The following is an 18,931-nucleotide window of genomic DNA, read 5'->3' on the forward strand; positions in this document are numbered from 1 at the left end:
CTGTGGGCAGTGAGCATTGCCCCCTCCCGTGTGGGCACATGGCTTCACAGCACCCGGGCACCAGAGAAGGCATTTCAGTTGGGTGAGAAGGCCTTTGGGTTGACAAAGAATCTGGGGGGAAGGGGGCAGCAGGGAAGGATCCCTGGGCACAGAGAACAGAGCTCTAATCCTGTGGCAGATAACATCATGTCTGCAGGCTAGGCTTGTGTGTGTTTGGGGGAGCTGGAGGGGCAGAGATTGTTAGGCAGTATTTGTTTGTAAAGCCACTTGCTCTGAAGATAATGCTTGCACTAACTTCTATTGAGGGAGCAGTGTGAGTCCCCACAAAGTCCTTTCCCAAAGTGTCTTTGAAGCCAAGAACCCATTGAAAGGAAGAAAGGCCAAGAGAGGGGATTAGTTTGTTCAGCAGCTGTGAATTTCAGTGGGAGGCTGATGAACTCCAAAGTCTTTGTTGAGATGTTTTTTGTAAGGAGCCCTGCTGGAGGGAGAGACCCACACCGGGGCCGCGGCCTTAGACAAGAAGGAATCTGAAGCGGCGGGGAGCTGTAAACGGGCCACAAGGACTTTTCCCAAACACTTTTCGGAAAAGGTGTTGTAAAGAGATCGGAGGGGGATTAGCATGTGAAATGACACTTTCCATTGACTCCACTGAGGGGAGGGGAAAAGGGCTGGCTGGCTGATTTATTAGCATTTTGTTCCCTTCTCTATTCTGCTCGCCCAGCAGCCCCCCCTCCGCTGTCTCCCCTCCTCCCGAGGCCTCTAAAGAGGCTGGGATTGGAAAAGGGAGCGGGGGGCTGCCTGTTTGTGTGTCATCTGGGCGAAGGTGACCACCTGGGAAGCTGAATGTAAATATTTCTCCTCTGAGGAATGCGCCTTCATTAAACCGAAATGAATACATGGAAGCATCCAATCCTGCCCACAATGGCAGCAGGGCCTTTACCGCTGAGGGCTCCGTGCGCCGGGAGGGGGGACCCGCTGCTGAGGTCAGCACATTCTGCAGCTGCGGTGTCGCCGTTTCCCCGGCGGAAGCAGCGTGTGGCGGTGGGGCTGTCGCTGAGGTGCCCCGCATGTCCCCTGCGCCAGCAGCCGCCACCGCCGGGGCTGTGCCACGGCCTGCGCGGGCAGCAGTGTCAGCAGGGAGAGATGGACTGCGAGTGGCAGGAAGAGGGAAGCGGCTTCTACAGCTTCTACAGCTGACTGTGGAACGGGGGGAGCCAGAAGGAAAAGGGAGGCCCATGCTGGAGCTTTCCCTGGTGGTCGAGAGGCTCTCGCTTCCTCCTTCCTTTCCTGACCATCCACAGGGACGTAGGGGAATTGCTGCTGGGAATACAAGAGACCTTGGGCAGGGTCACTGTGCTAGTAAGAACTTCTGTGCAAACAGTGGTGGTTTGTGTATGAAGTGGAAGTGTTTCAGTTTTCCCTGAGAATGGGCCAAGGTTTCTTGCAATCTTTGAAAGGCCAGATTCTTGCTTCACGGGAATGCTCTTGCTCTGAGACCCGAGATCCAAATTCCTGCTCCCTCTGAGGTAGTCCTAGAGTAAAGGGACTAATTGATAATGGAGAGACAAATACAGGCTGCTGAGTGTCTTTAATATATCAGCTATGTAGTGGGCAACTGGGCCCTGCCTACCCCCCCTCCCACTCCATTTCTTCCTGGCAGTTGCATTGCAGTTGGATGCATCCTCAAGCAAGCTCAGGAGAGAGCACATCCTTTCCCCTTGTGGTAAGGGCTGAGGTTGTGCTGGCTGGAACTGGTTGTCTTCCTGGGCTCAGATGGGTAAGCAGTATGTTTTAATCTCCAGGACACTTAAATTTCAACATACACATGCAAAATGGGACGAAAGAACACCCAGCCACTTAGACACAACAGCATTTTGCAAGCACTTGGCTACTGATTTATTGCATTGGCTATTGGTTTACAAATATTGGCTACAAGATGGGTCTAATGGCCAGTAACAGCTCTGCTGGCTTCTTGTCTGGCTAAAGGACACTTCAAACAGCAAAGTAGATGATCTTATCACAGCACAGGGGAAGATTGCTGTGATGGTGCAGTGAGCTTCCCCAAGTCCTGCACCTGGCAGCTTCTTACCTCCCTCCCCTAGCCTCAGCAAGGGAACAGAGATGCATCAACCAAATCTTCCTGCTGCTTGCTTAGCCTATAGAATATATACAATAAGTGGTAGAGGAAAAACTGTTATGTATACATCACAGTAACTGTGCAATAAATTAAACTTCAAAGTGCTTCACTTTTCCTATTTACACCACCATTAAATAGTAACTGACATTATTTTCTCAGACTAGTAAGAAGTATTTAGTTAGTTAGCTGACAGGGTAAGAGTGCTTGGCAAGTACACCAGGACATGGGGAGGAGGCTCAGCTTGGCAGCTCCTCTCTGGGACCAATTTGGGAGGAAGGAGGTAGTGGAGAAGTGTGAGGACATCTTTATGGCATCAGTCAGGGGCTTTGATAGCAATGCTGGCCTAAAAGGGGACACCAGATGTGGAGAGTTGGAAGACACAGAGAAAGCATGTAAAAATCAAGTGATGGAATCCCTGTTTTGGACAGCTGTGTAATGGGAAGGTCAAGCAGCAGTTTCGATCTTGCTGCTGCCATTTCAAATGTAAAGTAAAGCACTGGAGAGCTTAGCAAAGTTGTGGGGTCCCTGGAGGCTGGCTTGCTGAGAAAGGAGTTGCATGTCTTTTGTATTTCCTCATAGTGTAGGCCTGAGGCCATAACTGTTTTAGTACCTCTATTTTTTTAAAAGCTTCCTCTCATTTACAGATTACTGATCTGAGTTGCCCAATTGTTGGTGCCATCTCGGTTTCCTTATACTTTTTATCTCACTTACTCAAAAGCCCAGAGCAGACTAGCTCAAAACCACAGGAACCACCAAAACCTCCTGTGCTTTCAGAGATAATGCCATAGTCACTGGATAGAGTGACACTGAGTTGAAGGGACCGAGTCTCACCTTGTTTTGTGAACACTTGAAGGTCTCCCCAGAAGACATTGCCCACTGCACTAATGCCCTGTATGGGCAAGGCCCGAGCACTCATACAAAGCTCTTTTGCCTTGCCCAAGCGCCAGTGAGGCAGCAGTGGGAATGAGACAAAACTATGCCAAAGAGAAATGGTGCCAGGAGCTGATGGGAAGGGCAGGGGAGGAGAGGGGCAGGCAGGACTGTGGAGGAGCAGAAGCAAGTTAGAGCTTTCTCTTGAGCTTGCGGCTGGCTCCGCCACCCCCGCTCCGCTCGCGCTTCTCCTTGCGGACACAGAAGTACTTGGTGACCCGTTTGCGGCACTGCTCGCAGCGCACGGCGCAGCACCAGTGGAACTTGCAGTTGCAGCTGGACACCATCTCGGCTCGCCTCTCCTCCACCGCCAGCCCGCAGTCCCCGCACAGCCGCCGGCAGCTCCGCTTCTCCCACTTGCTGAGTGCCTTGCCCCTCTTCAGGCACTCCCGGCCTTCCGTGCCCAGCAGCCCCAGCGTCTTGTTCTCCAGGCAGTAGTCAGGAGAGTCTTCCAAATGGACCAGTTCTTTCTTGGAGATGGAACTGAAGGTCTCAGCGATGGCACCCCGGCTGGCAGCGCTGTTCCCTGCTCCCTGCAGCAAGTCCACCTTCAGGGCTTTGTGGTACCTCTCCTTGAGGTAAGTGCCCACCTCCCGAAACTCAGGCAACTGCAGCCAGCAGGTCTGGGTGGTGCAGCTCCCCGACACACCATGGCATTTGCAAGTCCGCTTCATGGTCCCTTTCACTGCCTACAGAGTGATCAGAGAGAGGAGTTCAAGAAAAAAAACAAAAACAGAGGGGCTGTTTCTGTGCTGCAATGCATGCAGAACCATGGCTCCAGGCCTGTGGAGGAGTTTGGCATCAATTCTCCCTGCACAGTAGTCCTGAAACTCACAGATTTGCTTTTCCACAGTGCTCCCCTCCTTGAACTGGGAGAAGGAGGACTGCAGAAAGTCATTAACACTGTAACACAGAAGCTTTGCTACCTTAGAGCAGACACCATGGTACTGCTGCCATCCCCCCAGGAAGTTGTTTCTTCTGGACATGTGTTTTTAGCCACATCAAATTGTGACTCTCCACATTGAATGCTCAGAGCCAATTTGGTATGCACTGTCAGCTCTGGAGGGAGAGAGGCGCTCACCTTTCTACCTGCCTCGTTGTTATGCAGGTTCATAGCAGCTCTGGCATCTTGTCCAGTCTCCAGGGCATCCACAAACTGCTTGGAAATAGCTTCCCCAAAGCCCACATTATCGCTGCAGCCTCCCCACAGCCAGCCTTGTCCCCCTAAGAAAGGAGATGAGATGTGTGCTGTCAAAGACACAGAAGAGGTTTCAGAAATGATGGGAGGGAATGGAGGCTGTGGGGCAAATCCAGCCTTTCACCACACAGTACTCCCAGATTCCCTCCCATTGAGTTCATGACATTTCTCCTGAGGCCTGGATAGTTAAGTGGCTCAGGTAGGCAGCAGAGGGGTTATGTCCTGTACAGCAAACACAGGGCTTTCCAGGTTTTCTGTAGAGCAGGATTTAGAAGCTATCAGTTACCATGCATTAGCAGACATGCGGATAAGCCTTTGGGTCTCTAATCACTTCTCAAACCCTGACTTCAGCTGGTTCAGAGTGACTTGCAGGAACAGCATCTTGCTAACTTGGATCAACAAACTGGTGGAGGGATCCTGGTCAGAGGAACAGATCCCACTCTGCCCAGAACAGCCCAAACCTGGCACATGTGCATCAAGGAGGCTGTGGTTTTGGCACACCCAGAATTCTGAGATGATGTTTGGCATCTTAGAAGGGTCTAATTTTCTAGTTACCATCAGGAAACAAGGGAGTCAGCAAAGAACTGTGAAATTACACAAAAATATGTGAAAGTACTTTTCTTAACTGAGTGGGAGCTGAGTGGGACTGGAAAAACATCATGCCGTTCTTTTCCTCCTAGAGAAAGATGCCAAATTTTTAATGATGATTTGAAATCTGGAACATTCTGACTCTGACATGCCACATTGGTACATGTTGGGAGTTGTGGTTTAATGGCCTTGTGCCTCTCTGGAAAGGCCTGGCCCTCACCTGGACTTCCCCAGGGCATCGTGATCCCCTCTCCCAGGGAGAGACAGGAGTGCTTCATGGGAGGTGAGTAATTGCAGTGGATGATGCAGTCCAAATCAAGAACTGGGACTGAAGGAAGTAGAAAAACCTTTCACCAGCTTGGATTCAGTCCAGTGGCTGAATTGAATCATGCTGTTTTGGTCAAGCCCAAAAGTTTCCTGTGCCTTACAAGGTTTTAAGTCCACAATGGAAAGTTTTGTATTAAAACCAGATATATTTGGGGGAAAGGAAATGTAGCATGACTAACTTGGTTTTCCAGAGAAGATAGAATTCGATGTGTTGTTACCCAAAAGTCTTGCTCTGCTAGAGACGGGCATTCCCAAGCTTTGGACACCTCTGCAGTAGTGTCTGTTTTCAAAACTATCAGCCAGTAAAGTAAATTACTAAATACTGGACACTCCAGAGGAGTTTGTCATAAAGTGACACATACTGACTGCCTAGTGTAGCTGGGCAGGGCATGGCTTTTACAAGATCTTGATAATGTGAAATTTGACCTCTTTCTATTCAAAACAAAATCCCTAAATGTCAGTGTTTTCTGTGAAAGCTGAGCAGAGAGCTGAAGTGGTGCAGCCTGGAGTTCCCCACCAGGGGTGCTTGGTGGCTGAGGGCCTGGAAATCACTGCCATGTGGAGGGTGTGATGGCTGTGTGCACCCACAGTGATTGTGCTCTTGTGTGCCTGTCATGCTGACGAGTGCTAGAGAGGTTTATGAATGCCACCCTGCTTTTTCTCATGGTCATTCTGCTGTAGGCCAACCTGGTCCTGCAGACCCTGGGAACCCTGAGGTCCCTGACCTGTGCTGCTATACCAAGATCATTTAGGTGCATAGCAACAGATCCACTCCTCTGCCTGTATGATATAGTCATTCTCTCCAGCAGCTTAAATAGAGTTCTTGATTTGAACCAGGGAAACTGCAACCCCTTCTACTTTCCTGCTCATTTAGAAAGTAATGGAAAGCATCAAGAGCTTGGCTGGTGTACACTGGAGGTGACTCCATTAACTTCCACAGAGCTACTTTGATTTGAACCAGGGAAAGCTTTTCTCTGGGCATTATTCCCAGGTGTGGGGACCAGGATGGGGAGGTGTTTCTGCAGGCCTCAGTGGAGGAGAGAAGAGCTTCTCCTGCCACCTGGGATGAGTGAGGGGCAGCAGCTCATCCCTCCTTACCCAGCTGTCCATTGCGGGAGTCGTCACAGCCACAGTTGTCAAAATCCCCCAGGCTGCAGTTCCGGGTCAGTGTGTACATGACACCCGCAGAGCTGATGGCGTGGACAAAGGCTGTTTCTCTGTTTGCTGTCAAGGGGGAATACAAAGAGAGCAGATGTGCAAAAGATTTCATGGCAAGGGCAGTGTTAGAAATTGTTCCTACCATGCAGGAGTCTGCACAGGACATCTGCATTGGGGAAGACTTTGTGGAGTGGAGAAGAGGCCCTACATGTCAGATTAGCTTAATTTGGGCTTGAACTGCATGAAGATAGAATCTCCCAAATATGATCCAGACTGACTCATGTCATTTGAAAGGGTGTGGAGGAGATAGTACCTGGTTGTCCTTGTGGGACCTCAGCAGTGGTGATATAGCACAGATTGCCGATGTCCCCCACTTGTCACTAACACACCCCAACAGGAAGGGGTTCTCTCCAAGTATCAAAGAACTCCTTCCCCACAGTCCCCTTGAGCCGTACCTTCTGCTGAAAGGGCTCTGAGCAGTGACCATACCTACCCACCAGGATAAGTCTGGGAATCATCAGCTGGCTTCCCTGAGCCTTTGGCTTTCCTTTAATATGGTATGGATAACCTTGACAGGAATGGTTCCAGGACCTGCTTCTGGTCTCAGAGCGGGCCTTGTGCTGCAACTGTCTCCTCAAGGCCCTGCTTTGAAACCTTTGTCCACCTCTGCCCGGGGCTCTGGTCTCTTGTCTGCTGCCAGTCCCACCAGAGGCCTGAGGCTCTCCTCCACACCCAGGTCCTGCTTTTACAAAGCAGGTATGAGCATCAAACATAGCTCTGAGGGCCAGATATGCACTGAAATATTTCCTGGGACCTGCAAATAGGTAAGGAATAGGATACAGTGACAATGACCACGGCCCCATGCTCTACAGTGGCCCAGGTCAACGATGCTGGATTTCTGCCTAGGGTGATTCTGACATCTGGAAAATGTAGGAAGGCTTTTGTCCTGTCTCTTGGCCCGAGCACAGCCGCTGATGAACTTTCCTGCTCCCTTTAGCCTTATCTTTCTGCTTGCTACCCAGGCAGCCTGTGCTGGTTCTCAGCCTCTCTGGGGATACCCTGGGACACCATCTAGCATGGGATCCAGCAGATCATGTGCAGGTCAGGGGGATGCATCCTTGTGGGGAGACAATTGTGTAAGGTTTGGTTCTGTGCCAGCTGGGGTTCAGCAGGTCCATGGGTAAAGCTGGCATTGCAAGGAGGCCTTGGAGCTAGATCCCACTGTATCTGGGAGCTGATGGGTGAAGGGGTGTCCTGGGGAGATCCCTGGGGTGATTCCTGGGAGAGGCTCTTCTCAGGTGAGAATGGGGAAGAAAAGTAGGCACTTGGGAAGAGAGGAGGGGGCCATGGGCTCTAACCTGTAGCAAGGGGGTCCCAGTAGTGGTATCCAATACTTTCCTTACCACTGCGCAGCCCGCCGTGGCTGGAGAGCTGCAGTGCCCTCTCCGGACAGTTCCAGCGGTCCCAGGCGAACTGGAACTTGCACTCCTCGATGCCGCTCTGTGCCCCGGCCGCCACACTGCTGGAGTAGATGAGATAGGCCTAGGAACAGAGCTGGAGGTCAGCACGGGGACAATGCATATTTTCAACTGAAAGTGACCTGTGTGCCATCTTACAGAGACAAGACTTACAGAGCTCAGAGGGTCTTCCTGGCTTGGCTTCCCTGGGAAGCTCACCACCACCACCAGCACACCCATTTCCTGCTGAGCTGGGTCAGAGCCTGAGCCTCCTGTGGGAGAAAGCTCAGCTCTTGGCTGTTAGCCACATTAGGAAATGTGTCAGCCAGCCTCTGTCATGGGAACTCCTTATCTCTCCACCATGAGAGGGAACAGCTTTCTGCTCAGATCAGGGAGCTCCAGGCTAGCAGATGCCTCAGCCTGCCTTCTTCTTCTTCACCACAGCCCATGGGGGAGAGCTAGTGCTTTGGGGCAAGGTTGCTTCACCAGTGTATTGGGAGATAGATGGGCTTGGGGAATAGCCAGAACAAAATCTGGGTAAATTTTACAACTGTTTCTGGCTAAGAAAAAAAGCCTCTGAAAGAAGAGCACAAAGGTGTGAGGGGTCAAAAATATGGAACAAAGTCCTGGCAATTCTAACTGTGCTCCTTGAGGAAGTATGTTTTACAGGGCCCATAGAAAATACTTCCCAGCTGTATCAGTGTGGACCCTGATGCCAACCTGATCCTCAGGAAGCAACAGATGTCAGGTGAGAGCCTTGGCTGGCATCAATAGACAAATCTCCAGAATCTGGCCCCAACCAGTTTAAAAGAACCCCAGGTCAGCATTGCTCAGTGCTCATGCAGCCCAAGGAGCTCACAAGTTCCTGGCCTTTCTCTTTGCCTTATTGCTTGAAACCTGGGGGTGAGAGGAGCTCTGGCTAAGGCTGAGTGGAGAGGAGTGGGAAGGAGGAGCCCCTCTCTCTCTCTCTCTCTCCTTCCCTCTCTGTGTTTAGTGGAATCAGGGACAGAGATCAAAGGGATTTCTCTTACCTTGGGGCCCGTCATCAGGAAATTATTCACTGACCTGGAAGATAGAGACAGTGTCAGCAGGGAGGGGGTGATGGTGGAGGGGCCTGGGGAATGCCAGGCATCCCAGGGCTCTCCTCTCGCTCCCCCACGGTCTGCCTGTCTCCTGGCTGCAGGCACCTCTGGTCTCTCCACCATGTCCCTTTCCTGCTCCCTAAGGAACAGGACAGTGCTGTCCCCTTCCCCCCACCCTGCTCCCCTCAGTCAGACTGTACTGGGCTGCAGTTCCTTCACTGCTCCCTCCTTTTGCTTTCCTCTGCTCAGCTACCCTTTGTACCAATCTACCCCTTATTTAAGCTTTCTGGTCCCCCTAGCCTTGCTTTTTACCTCGCTTGACTAAAGTCAGGGTAGCATTTCTCCCAGCCCCCAGGAGTGGGACCATGCTGAGGGAGGGCATCACACCACTGCTCTTTTGCAATATGAGTCCAGATGCATCTCTCCACATCACAGTCCCTTGTTTTCCTGTGGTGCCATGTCTTACTGCCCACACTCTTGTCTTGGTCAGGTTATGGTGATGGCTGAGCACAAATATACCTGTCCTTCCCATCCTCTTGGACACTGTGCAGGGGACCCTGGGGGTTTGGGGTGGGTGGGAGGTCCTAGACAAAACACTAAGCTTTCTGCTGTTCCCACTGAAGTTGTGGAGGGATCATCTCCAAGGGTCAGGCAGTGTGGCTTGTCTCCAACACTATGGCCTTGCAGAATGGATGCTGTCTGGTCTGAGTCTTTCTCCAGTAAGAAAGACTGTTTCTGTGCAAATGATCAGTCAGTGTTGGGACTCCATATGGTGCAGTGACCACCTGCAGAATTTGGAGAATGGCTGGGTGAATCCTGCTTAGCTGCATCATGGCAGAAAGGACTGACACTTTGAAGAAGCCCAAGTGCCAATTTGAAATATCCCAAATCAGAAGTGAAATAAGAAAAGAGAGAGTCTCCTAAAAATACCTAATTCCACTCTCTCCGGGTTTATAAAATAGCATCACTATTTCTGTTGAGTCTGTGGAACATTTTCCCTGCTGGAACTCAACACTTCAAGAGAAATGGGTGACTGCTGTTATCACCCAGAGAGGACACTGGGGCCAGAGAGGTGGAATGAGTGGATTGAGATCTTGCAGTGAGTGAGTGATTGGGAAGATGACAGAGCATGCACTGATAGAAACTTGGTTCTTCAGCTTCTCAAAATTATGTTCTGCTTCAAATGAGCCACAAGTATTCTGGCATAAGGGACAGAAAGATACTGTCTTTTTGTGCTACAAATCCAGCACAGACACTGTGGGGGCATCCCAGGGTGGGCTCAAGCACAGTCAGAAGCAGGCAATGCTGTCCAAAGCTGAGGGTCAAAATGCAGCCCTGCCATCGACACGGGGACAGACAGGGTGGCAGGACTGGTGCCCAGACATGAGACACGTGAGAGATTGAGAGAGGATGCTGTCCTGCCCTGGAAAACCACTTGTGCAGTTAGCAAGCCCACTTCACCTCCACCAGAACTGCACCCACAGAGATCCTTTCCAAAGTACACCACAAAAGGAGGTCTCATTACTTTAGCTTGGTCAAAATCACAAGAAACCTGATCTTTGCTGTTACGGTTTAGAGTTAGGAGAATGAGTTTGCAACATTTCATTCTGGCAAGTCTAGCTTTCTTTTGTTTTGCTTTGGTTTTTATGGGTTTTTTGGTGAAAATGTGTTTACATTTATGAAACTTTCTTTGGGAAAGATTCCCCTGGGTCAAAACAGGAGTGGGCTGTGAGAACAGGAGATTCTTTCCCTTTGTTCCAGGCTTGGGATTCAGACCCGGCTGTGCTCCAACCCCCATGGGCACTTTAGCACGAAGTCGACGGTTGTTTTGCAGAGGAATTTTCCTTTGGAAGCTGCTTCTGCATTGTACAGCTAATTAAATATTTCCTGGGACTTGGAGAGACGGCATCTGTAGCCGAGTGATTAGAGCATCGGGTGACCTGAATCACACAGGGCCATGAACCTGGGGCTAATCAGACTGTGCAAGCTCCATGGGTCCCCATCCTAACGCAACTGGGTAGCAGCATGAACAAGTCATTTTTCCATCTGGTTTCCCTTCTGTCCATTGCCTTGACCTTAAGTGCTTTGCTATGGGGACCACACTCAGGATGGTGTCAGTGTGAATCTGGGCCCCTGGTAGCAGCTGTGAGAAAACTCTGGTAAAATGCTCCTGCATAGGCAAGAGCTAGAAAACTGCAAGTCCTCTCTTATCTTGGTTTTGTCACCAAAAGAAGAGATATATCCCATCTGCGTTGTTTCCCATGTGGGTAGGAAAACCCAAATTCACAGTATATAGAAGGGATTTGCTTCCTAATCCAAACCCTTGGATTAGGAACATCTGAGAAGTTGCAAGGACGGCTTTAGGAGGAGGATGGTAATCCGCAATGTCAGTTTACAGCAAACCAGCCTGTTAGCAGGAGTCAATTGACATGACTGCATTGAAGCAGAGGATCTGTTCCTTCCAGGATAAACCTCAAGGTCCACAAAAAGGCCAAATTCAGGATATGCCAATTCTCCATCTGCAGCTGAGCAAATGATACAGTAGCATTTTCCCAGCAGGATATTCTAAACAGTTTATAAAGTCAGAGAGACTGAAGGCATTTTCCTTGAGCTCTCACATCAACAGACAGGAAGGCTGCTGGCTGGGTTTGTAGGACTTAAACAAGTAAAGGATTCACAAAGTTTTAAGTGTTTTGTGCACTTGACACCCCAACATTTAATTCTTGCAGCTTCAGGTGGGTTCAGGAGAAGGGAAGATGGGACTATCATATGACTAGAGGCTGGCTGAAATTTTTCTTTCTATTGAGAAGGAAGGAAAGATAGTAATGGAGACAGAATCTGTGTGCTTTTCTTTGCTCTTATAATTTAGCTAAGAAAAATGCATCTCCATTCTGTATATAGTCTCCAGTAAGGGCAGAGAGCAATTAAGCCACTGCTTACACAGATACAGTAGAATAGTGACAGTGTCTCTAGAATCACCTCTGTACTGCAAATAGGAATCACTACCAAAATCTCTCTTCATTGTTTTGTCTGTAGTGTGATTTTAAAAAAGAAATTATGTACTTCTACTAACTTTTCATTCCATTGTAAAGGAAAGCAGAATGTAATACTAAACTAACTAAGTAGTTGCATTCATAGCTGGTGTTAACCAGCCCAATTTGTATGACATCGGTGATTTTTTTCTATCACACACATGAAAAGAGACATTTGAAGTAATTTCTGTTCTCAGAGAAAGCTCAGGGAGTTTCTAGTTGTGCAACCCCCTTTCTCTCCATCTTCAAACTGCAGGACAGCATTACACGGGCTGAAGCAGAGCAGGTTTGTAGCTGAGCGAGTAGAGGGAGGACACACACCCCCCGAGTTCCTCTGCCCTCTCCCCAGGCTGTGCAGGGCCCTGGCCAGGACACACTGCTTCCCTCAGCACAGCTCTATGTCTCCAGGTAAAAAGTAAATCTAGGGCAAGAGATTTTCATTGGATCCAATATTAGAAAATTATCTCAAAGCTAGTAAATATCTTCAGCAGGAGTTTTCTGTCATAGTTTTATTGAATCTGAAAGCAAAGAACCCTGCCAAGCAGCTGTCCCATTATATTTTATTCATATCAAATACTAATAAGCCTCTGATAATTCTGTCTCATTTACAACTTTAACCAATAACATCACACTCATCAGTTTAGCATCACTCTTCTCAGTTTAATATGCCCTGAGAGCCTTACCTAATCTCTCATTACAATATTTGTCTGATACCTTACCACCCACTCGGGCTACTATGCTGCTGGTTCTGCTCTTTAGAAAATTGTAAAGCTGGATTTACATCTTCACTGTCATTATTGTAAATAGAGAAAATGGATAGAATTTCCTTTTGGATCTGAGTTTTGTTCTCAATATGAACTCCCCGAGGTTATTAGAAAATCAGGGAGGCTGGAAACCAAAGGCAGTCCCACAGCTGAAGTGTAAAAAATACATTTAGGAGAAAACTACTGAGTTAGAGATCTTTATATTATTCCCACAGGAGAGGAAACTGGGCAGCAACTCAATAACATTTGGAACTTTACTTATTTTTTCTTCATTTTTCTCTATTTTGTTATACTTATTTTGAAGATTTTGTCCCTAAATGCAACCCTGACATTTTGATCACCTAGAAATAGTACATTGGTTGAATGGTCCATTAAATGGTAAAAGCTAATCCACATGCAAAGAAGGGAAGTGGCCACATATATACAAAAAAACATTTTTTGTTGTTGTTCTATGTTGCTCCCCCACCATGTTCCCACTCCCAATTCTTGTGATTAAATCATAAGAAAAAAATAACGTGTTTTAAGCCGTTGGATCAGATAGAGAAAACCAGCACAAATTTCAAGCAGAATTATTTTATGACTCTCACAAATTTGTTTTTCTCCTAAAGAGTTAAGGGAGAGTGTCTGCAAAATGATAATTTCAAATAAAGGTTGCAATTTTCCTTTCTCTATGGAACTCATGACCTATGAGCAACATGCAGAGAGAAGCGAGGTTGTCTTGATCTATAAACTTTTCTCTTAGATAAAAACTACTGAGAGACAGGAATCTAAACATCCAGCTTTGGACTGAAAATGTCTTGGATTTCCATATTTAGCTCTACTTTGTGTGCTGAAATTTCTCTTTGAACTGTTTCTTTAAAATGTTGGGGTTTTTTCTTTTAATGTATTCTAAACCTATTTTTATTGAGGAAAGCAAGGCATACACAGGAAGAGCAGAAAAATAACAATAAAATCAGCATGAGCTCTTGCCTAGCCGTTCTGTAGAACATACATATTACCCTTGTTCCAGAAGGAAGGTTTATCTTGAGTTTGCTGTTTTATAGTACTTGGACATATACAAATTGTTGCGTATTCTTTTAATGAAAGGAGTAGAAAATCTCTGAAAGAACATAAATTTCATTTCCAGACTAACAGGAATGAGTTCCCATTTACTCTTTAGTTTCTCTTTTTGTAATTTTGATTTCTCCATCCATGGTAATAACCCTAGAGATCTGCTATGGAGAAGGCAGGGGATTTTAGTAATTGAATGGTAAAAGACTTTGCTTGCCGTTAGAGATAAGTCTGTAACCCACTGAGCAGATTCCCCAGGGCATCACTGCAGTTGAGAAAAAAAATTGGGTACTCAGTAAAAACCACATAGGAAAAATACCTGCAGAGATCATTTCCCTTTGGGAATGGGACTGATATATCCCACAAGGAACAATACAGGATTTGATGCAAGCATAATCTCTTTCTGTTCACCCTTAAAGAACTTTTTGGGAAATAAATATAACACCCTCCTCAGGACAAAACAAGAGGTCCACAGGAGATGGCCACAGATTTGTGCACAGCAGATCTGGTCTAATGGGACTCAGGTGGTTGAAAACCGAGCTGTAGCAATCGCCGTAGCAAAAGCAGCTCCCCAGGAAACCCTAATACATGAATTTCAGACAAGAAATTCTGCCCCTGTGTGTGCCAAGGAGCTGGGCTCTCAGGCTGCTCATCCAGAGTGACACCCCTGTGGATCTAACTCACCCCTGCGGGCTCTGAGCTCTTAATCACAGACTGTCCTCTTTGGGGAGCGTGAGAGAAGCCCCACTTCATTTAATTAAGACAAGACAAGCTGACTGGGAGCCTTTGGAAAAACAGAAGTCTCTGGCTCTTCCATTGGGTTATCTTCCCACTTGAAAGTGAAGGGCTAGGTCTCAGCATCCACTCTCCCCTATTTTACCCCAGCTTACAATCTGACCCCTAGTTATTTTTGGGAAGTGCAGGGAAAAAGAGGGACTTTCATAGATCTAACCTCTCTGCCAATGAGTGTGTAAGGACTTGGTTAAATATCTGATTCCATTAAAGACAGAACTGAGCTAAGTGAGAAAGAGGAGACATTTAGGAAGGTGAAGAGGAATTTCCTTAGGGTATCTGGGAAGAGCACCTGCCTGTGACACAGACTGTGATGCTCTTGATACTCACCAGGCATAGCAGGACTGGAAGAAGGGAGTGAGGAAGAAGATGCCCAGATAAGGGTCCATGTGAAATATAAAATCCAAATAAAGAGGGAGAAAGGAGATCCTAAAAAACCCCCAAACTTGGTTACCACCACCACCACCAGAAAAAAGAAAAAAAAAAAGAAGCACAACTAATTTAGGGAAGGGATGGAGTTCTTTTCCACCCGGCAGTCCTGGTGTGATGAAGAGGCGGATGCCTCCTGAATCCCACCTTCTGCGAAGGATAACCAATCCTAAAGTAAGAGCTAAAGGGGGCTGGTGAAATGGAGCCGCAGAACTTCCTAAGAAGAGATTATCTACTTAATTAAAGATTTTTTTTTCCCCTAAGTCCTTCAGCCAATCAAGACTCAAGTGCCAGAGAGAGATTGAACTGATGAAAAGAACACCCCAGGTTCCTCGAAGACAAATGCACCACGAAAGGGATAAGAGGGAGGGAAAAGGGGGGGAAAAGAAAAAAAAAGAAAGAAAAAAAAAGAGAGAGAGGGATAAAGAAAGAGACAGCAAATCCCTTATAGTAATCACTAGATTCAATCTCCACCAGCACTGCTCTGGCTCTCCATTCCCGGCAAAGGCAACTGGAAGGGCTGCTTTTGAAGTGTCCTCTCCTCCTCCTCCACTGGAGATACTGCTAAGCTGGGGTGCACTGGGTGCTCTGGCGGGGGAGGATTGGGCTCAGGCTGTCTGCATCTGCTGCTTGGGTCACAGATATGAGATCATTGTCTTTGCCTCAGTCTCTCCCAGAAGTTTAAGGAGGATCAGGGCCAGTTCCTACCTCCATCTGTTTCTCCTTTATCATGGTGACCTGCTCTTTCTTCCCACCTCCTGTTTGCGTCAGGCCATCCTCACCCCAGAGGAGAAAGGCCTCTGTCTAAACCTTCCTATTCCCCCTTAATTTTTTGCTTTTGGCATTTCCTATAAAGTCCATGGGATAGGGTCTTTGGTTTGGAAGGGTTAGTAGTCTCCCACGAAGGGCTTATCCCAGGCCAACAGCTGCTGGAGCTACTTAGAAATGCATCCAGTCTGTGGCAGCTAGCCACACGGGACATCCCAGTTACTGTCACAGCACCCACCACAGATACCCTGACTGGCCCTAAATCAACATGACCAGTTGTATCCCATGTCCCAAAGCCACAGGGAGAGCTTCTCCACACTATGCAGTTGAATTTTGTGCCGTGGACATGATCAGCCAAAACATGGGCTGAGGCCAGTCAAACTCATTTCATCCAGGGCACAGCTAGCAAGCAGAAGTGCTGGACCCAGGAAGGATTTGAAGAGGACTGAGACCGTGTGGCTGGGCCATCAGGCAGGGCTGGCAGCAGGTTGAGCTTTGCTCAGGGACACTTCAGGTGGACCAAAGTCCCTCTTGGATTCCAGAGTCTCAGGAAAGGAAAGCTGCTCAGCAGAGATTTGCTCTCTGATGGATTTTGGCTGTCTCACACCGAGCCCAGCTGTGCTCAAGTCAGGGAGCCCTGGCCAGGCACAGCACATAGGACACTGCTGCCAAAACACTACCTTTGCCCAGAGCCCTGCCTGTCCAGCCAGGGCACTCCCTCACCCCAAGGGTGGCTGGGCAGTTTCTGGGCACCTAGAGGAGAAGAAAATGCAGGTAGCAGCAATTTATCCCAGGGCTAGCTGTGCCCCCAGCTGTGTCCTATTACAGCAAGACTGATGGTATTTGCACTCATTAAAGCCCCAGGTCCTGGAGCCCCAAGCATTTGAAAAACTAAGGTGTTAAGTATGGTGAGAAAAAGATTGAGAATTTGTTTAGTAGAAGATAAAACACCAAAAACTGGAAGGTGAGGGAAACGAGCCCTTTATTTATTCTTAAATTATTTTTTAAGAATACTGTTTTTAATTATTAATTATATTGAAACAAAATTTCAATGCTGTGGTGTTTAGCACAGTTTAATGGTTTTGGTGGTCTAATTCAAGTAGTGGAGGTGGCTGTGCTCCCCCTCCCAGGCTGAACTGGACTCAGTGTAGAGAGCAGCTGCAGAGGCTGCTGCTGCCTCAGGGGAGCTGAGGGTCTGCCAAGGGGCTCAGTCCCACTGGGACAGCACTGCTGAGATGCAGGAGATGCCACCATCCTGCATTTGGCATCTATTTCTGATGGTAGAAAGGGGAAGAATTTTCAGTTGTGTCTTCTAAGTCTCCAACTGTCTGTTTCAGGATTCTTGAGCTGGAGTTTTCACATTTCTCAGGTCCAGCAGCAACAGCATTTTGAAATAATGCAACACTTCAGACATCTCTTGACCAATTGGAAAGTAAAGACACCATTGGGTTCACTGGGGTGAGCTGTACTTGTTGCTCCATGACAAATTAAGTAAGAAGATTACAAAAAGTAATAGTAGGAAAAAAATAATAGTAGGTGGATCTAAAATAAACAGATGCAATTAATTGTTTTTATGAACTGTTGCAAGAGGCACCCAGGCCGTTCTCCAAGCTCACAGAAGCAGCAGCAGCTTTGGAAACATCAGCCTCCTCTGCCAACATCTAATTCCAATTAAATGCAATACTTACTTTCCTGGAAACAAGCCTGTTTTTCAAACCAAAGAAGCTGGAGGCAAAGTCTGAAACAAAACTGTCCCAAACATATTTCAAAGTATTTTCTTACAATTCTCAAAAGCTATTAAAAAGAAGCACTATGTAAAGAAATGAGATACAAAATTGTTTATTATGTTCCTCAAGTTTTGGTATTGTTACTGACAAAAGCTCTGTACATTTACTAAATGGATGCAGAGAGAAGTAAAAAACATTTTGTGGCCAGAACAGGTACCTCACCCCACTTGACCCACTGGCCAATACAGATCTCTTCTGACCTTTGCACTGAGTAGTGTGATGTGTATTTGACTATTTGTTCATTTCCCAGAATGGCAGGCAGGACTTGAGGACAACAGCAGATAGAGAACCTGCCACCATCTGCAGTAATTACTTCCAGTTTATTAAAAAGAAAAAAAACCCAAACAAACCACCCCAAAACAAAACAAAAAAGCACCAAATTTGAATATAATGTATCAAAGTTTAATTTCCAGAGTACAGAGAAAATCCTAACTATCCTAAAATAACTTGTACAAGTTATCACAAAAGTCAGAGAAAAAGTGAAAAATAAGGCCTTTTAAAACTCCTGCTTCCTTCCACCCCAGTACCAATGCAACAGATGCATTTGAAAAAGGAGGTTAAGAAGTGGGGGTAATAATTCCAAGTCTGGCTCACAGATATCTCAAAAGTTTATTGGTGTCAATGCAAAGTGCCCAAAGAACAGATTTGTTAAAACAAAATGGGCATTAAAAAAGTCAAGAAAGAAATTGACATTTCTTCTGTTAAAAGATATATAAAAGGTATGAGATCAAAATAAAAGGAAATTAATCTTATGTAGGCAACATACAGAATTCAAACCTGAAAGGGCTGAAATAGTCTCAGGAAGGTCCAGCTTCCAGTGCAGTAAGTGAATTTTAATTGTTTTGACCGTAGCTTTGCCTTTTGGACTGACTAAATGCATCTTTAATAGTGCCTAAAGTCTGTCAAAACATCCAGCAGCACCCCAAGAAGGAGTATGTGCTGCTCACAGTCCTGTACTGGACATGCCATGTGCTATTCTGCTTCTTCAGTCAAGTGGCTCCAGAAACAAAGCCAAATAAAGGCTGGGGAAATGCAATAGCTTTCATGAGATCAACTAGCATGCAATGGAAATAAACATGGAATTTTTAGCATTTTGGCTCTGAAAAGGCAAGAAAGGTGCTGGTGTGCCCAGAAGCCTCTTTGTTTATTTTTGTGTTTAGCTGTACCAGTCTGAGATTGTGCCATTAAAGACAGTATTGACACACCAGAAGATGCCAACAGTGGTGCGACCTCTTTGCTGTAAGGTTGATTTTGTAACCTAGCACTGTTCCCCCACGCTGTTCTGTGCAAGGGTGACGCACGCAGACCAGCCTCCTGTGAGGTCTGCTTGTGCTTTACCAGTGCTGAGAGGATCCTCACATTTGTAGGTTCTCTGTAAGGTTCATGCAGGGACAGCTCAGTGGATCCTTGTCCACTGCAGTGAACTGTGGGG

The 18,931-nt window shown here is 47.2% G+C and overlaps 1 protein-coding gene across 1 annotated transcript; it reads right to left on the reverse strand.

Moving 5' to 3' along the window:
• Positions 1-1,985: 1,985 nt before the first annotated feature.
• WNT8B (Wnt family member 8B) lies at positions 1,986-15,575 on the reverse strand. Its single transcript, XM_071438348.1, has 6 exons — positions 14,846-15,575; positions 8,827-8,860; positions 7,742-7,880; positions 6,279-6,404; positions 4,149-4,291; positions 1,986-3,756 (listed from the first exon to the last, which is right to left on the reverse strand). Exons 1-6 carry the CDS (start codon positions 14,902-14,904, stop codon positions 3,199-3,201), a joined length of 1,059 nt encoding a protein of 352 aa, XP_071294449.1. The 5' UTR covers positions 14,905-15,575; the 3' UTR covers positions 1,986-3,198.
• Positions 15,576-18,931: the final 3,356 nt, after the last annotated feature.

Source organism: Agelaius tricolor, unplaced genomic scaffold (genome assembly GCF_023055355.1).
Source record: "Agelaius tricolor isolate 1412-34295 unplaced genomic scaffold, bAgeTri1.0.p SCAF_13, whole genome shotgun sequence".
Taxonomy (NCBI): Eukaryota; Metazoa; Chordata; class Aves; order Passeriformes; family Icteridae; genus Agelaius; species Agelaius tricolor.

Coding starts and splice junctions, on each gene's coding strand:
- WNT8B (XM_071438348.1), bottom strand. CDS start 14,904: ATGGACCCTTATCTGGGCATCTTCTTCCTCACTCCCTTCTTCCAGTCC. Junction 8,861..14,845: donor TTCCAGTCCTGCTATGCCTG/GTGAGTATCAAG, acceptor TCTATCTTCCAG/GTCAGTGAATAATTTCCTGA. Junction 3,757..4,148: donor ACAACGAGGCAGGTAGAAAG/GTGAGCGCCTCT, acceptor ATCACTCTGTAG/GCAGTGAAAGGGACCATGAA.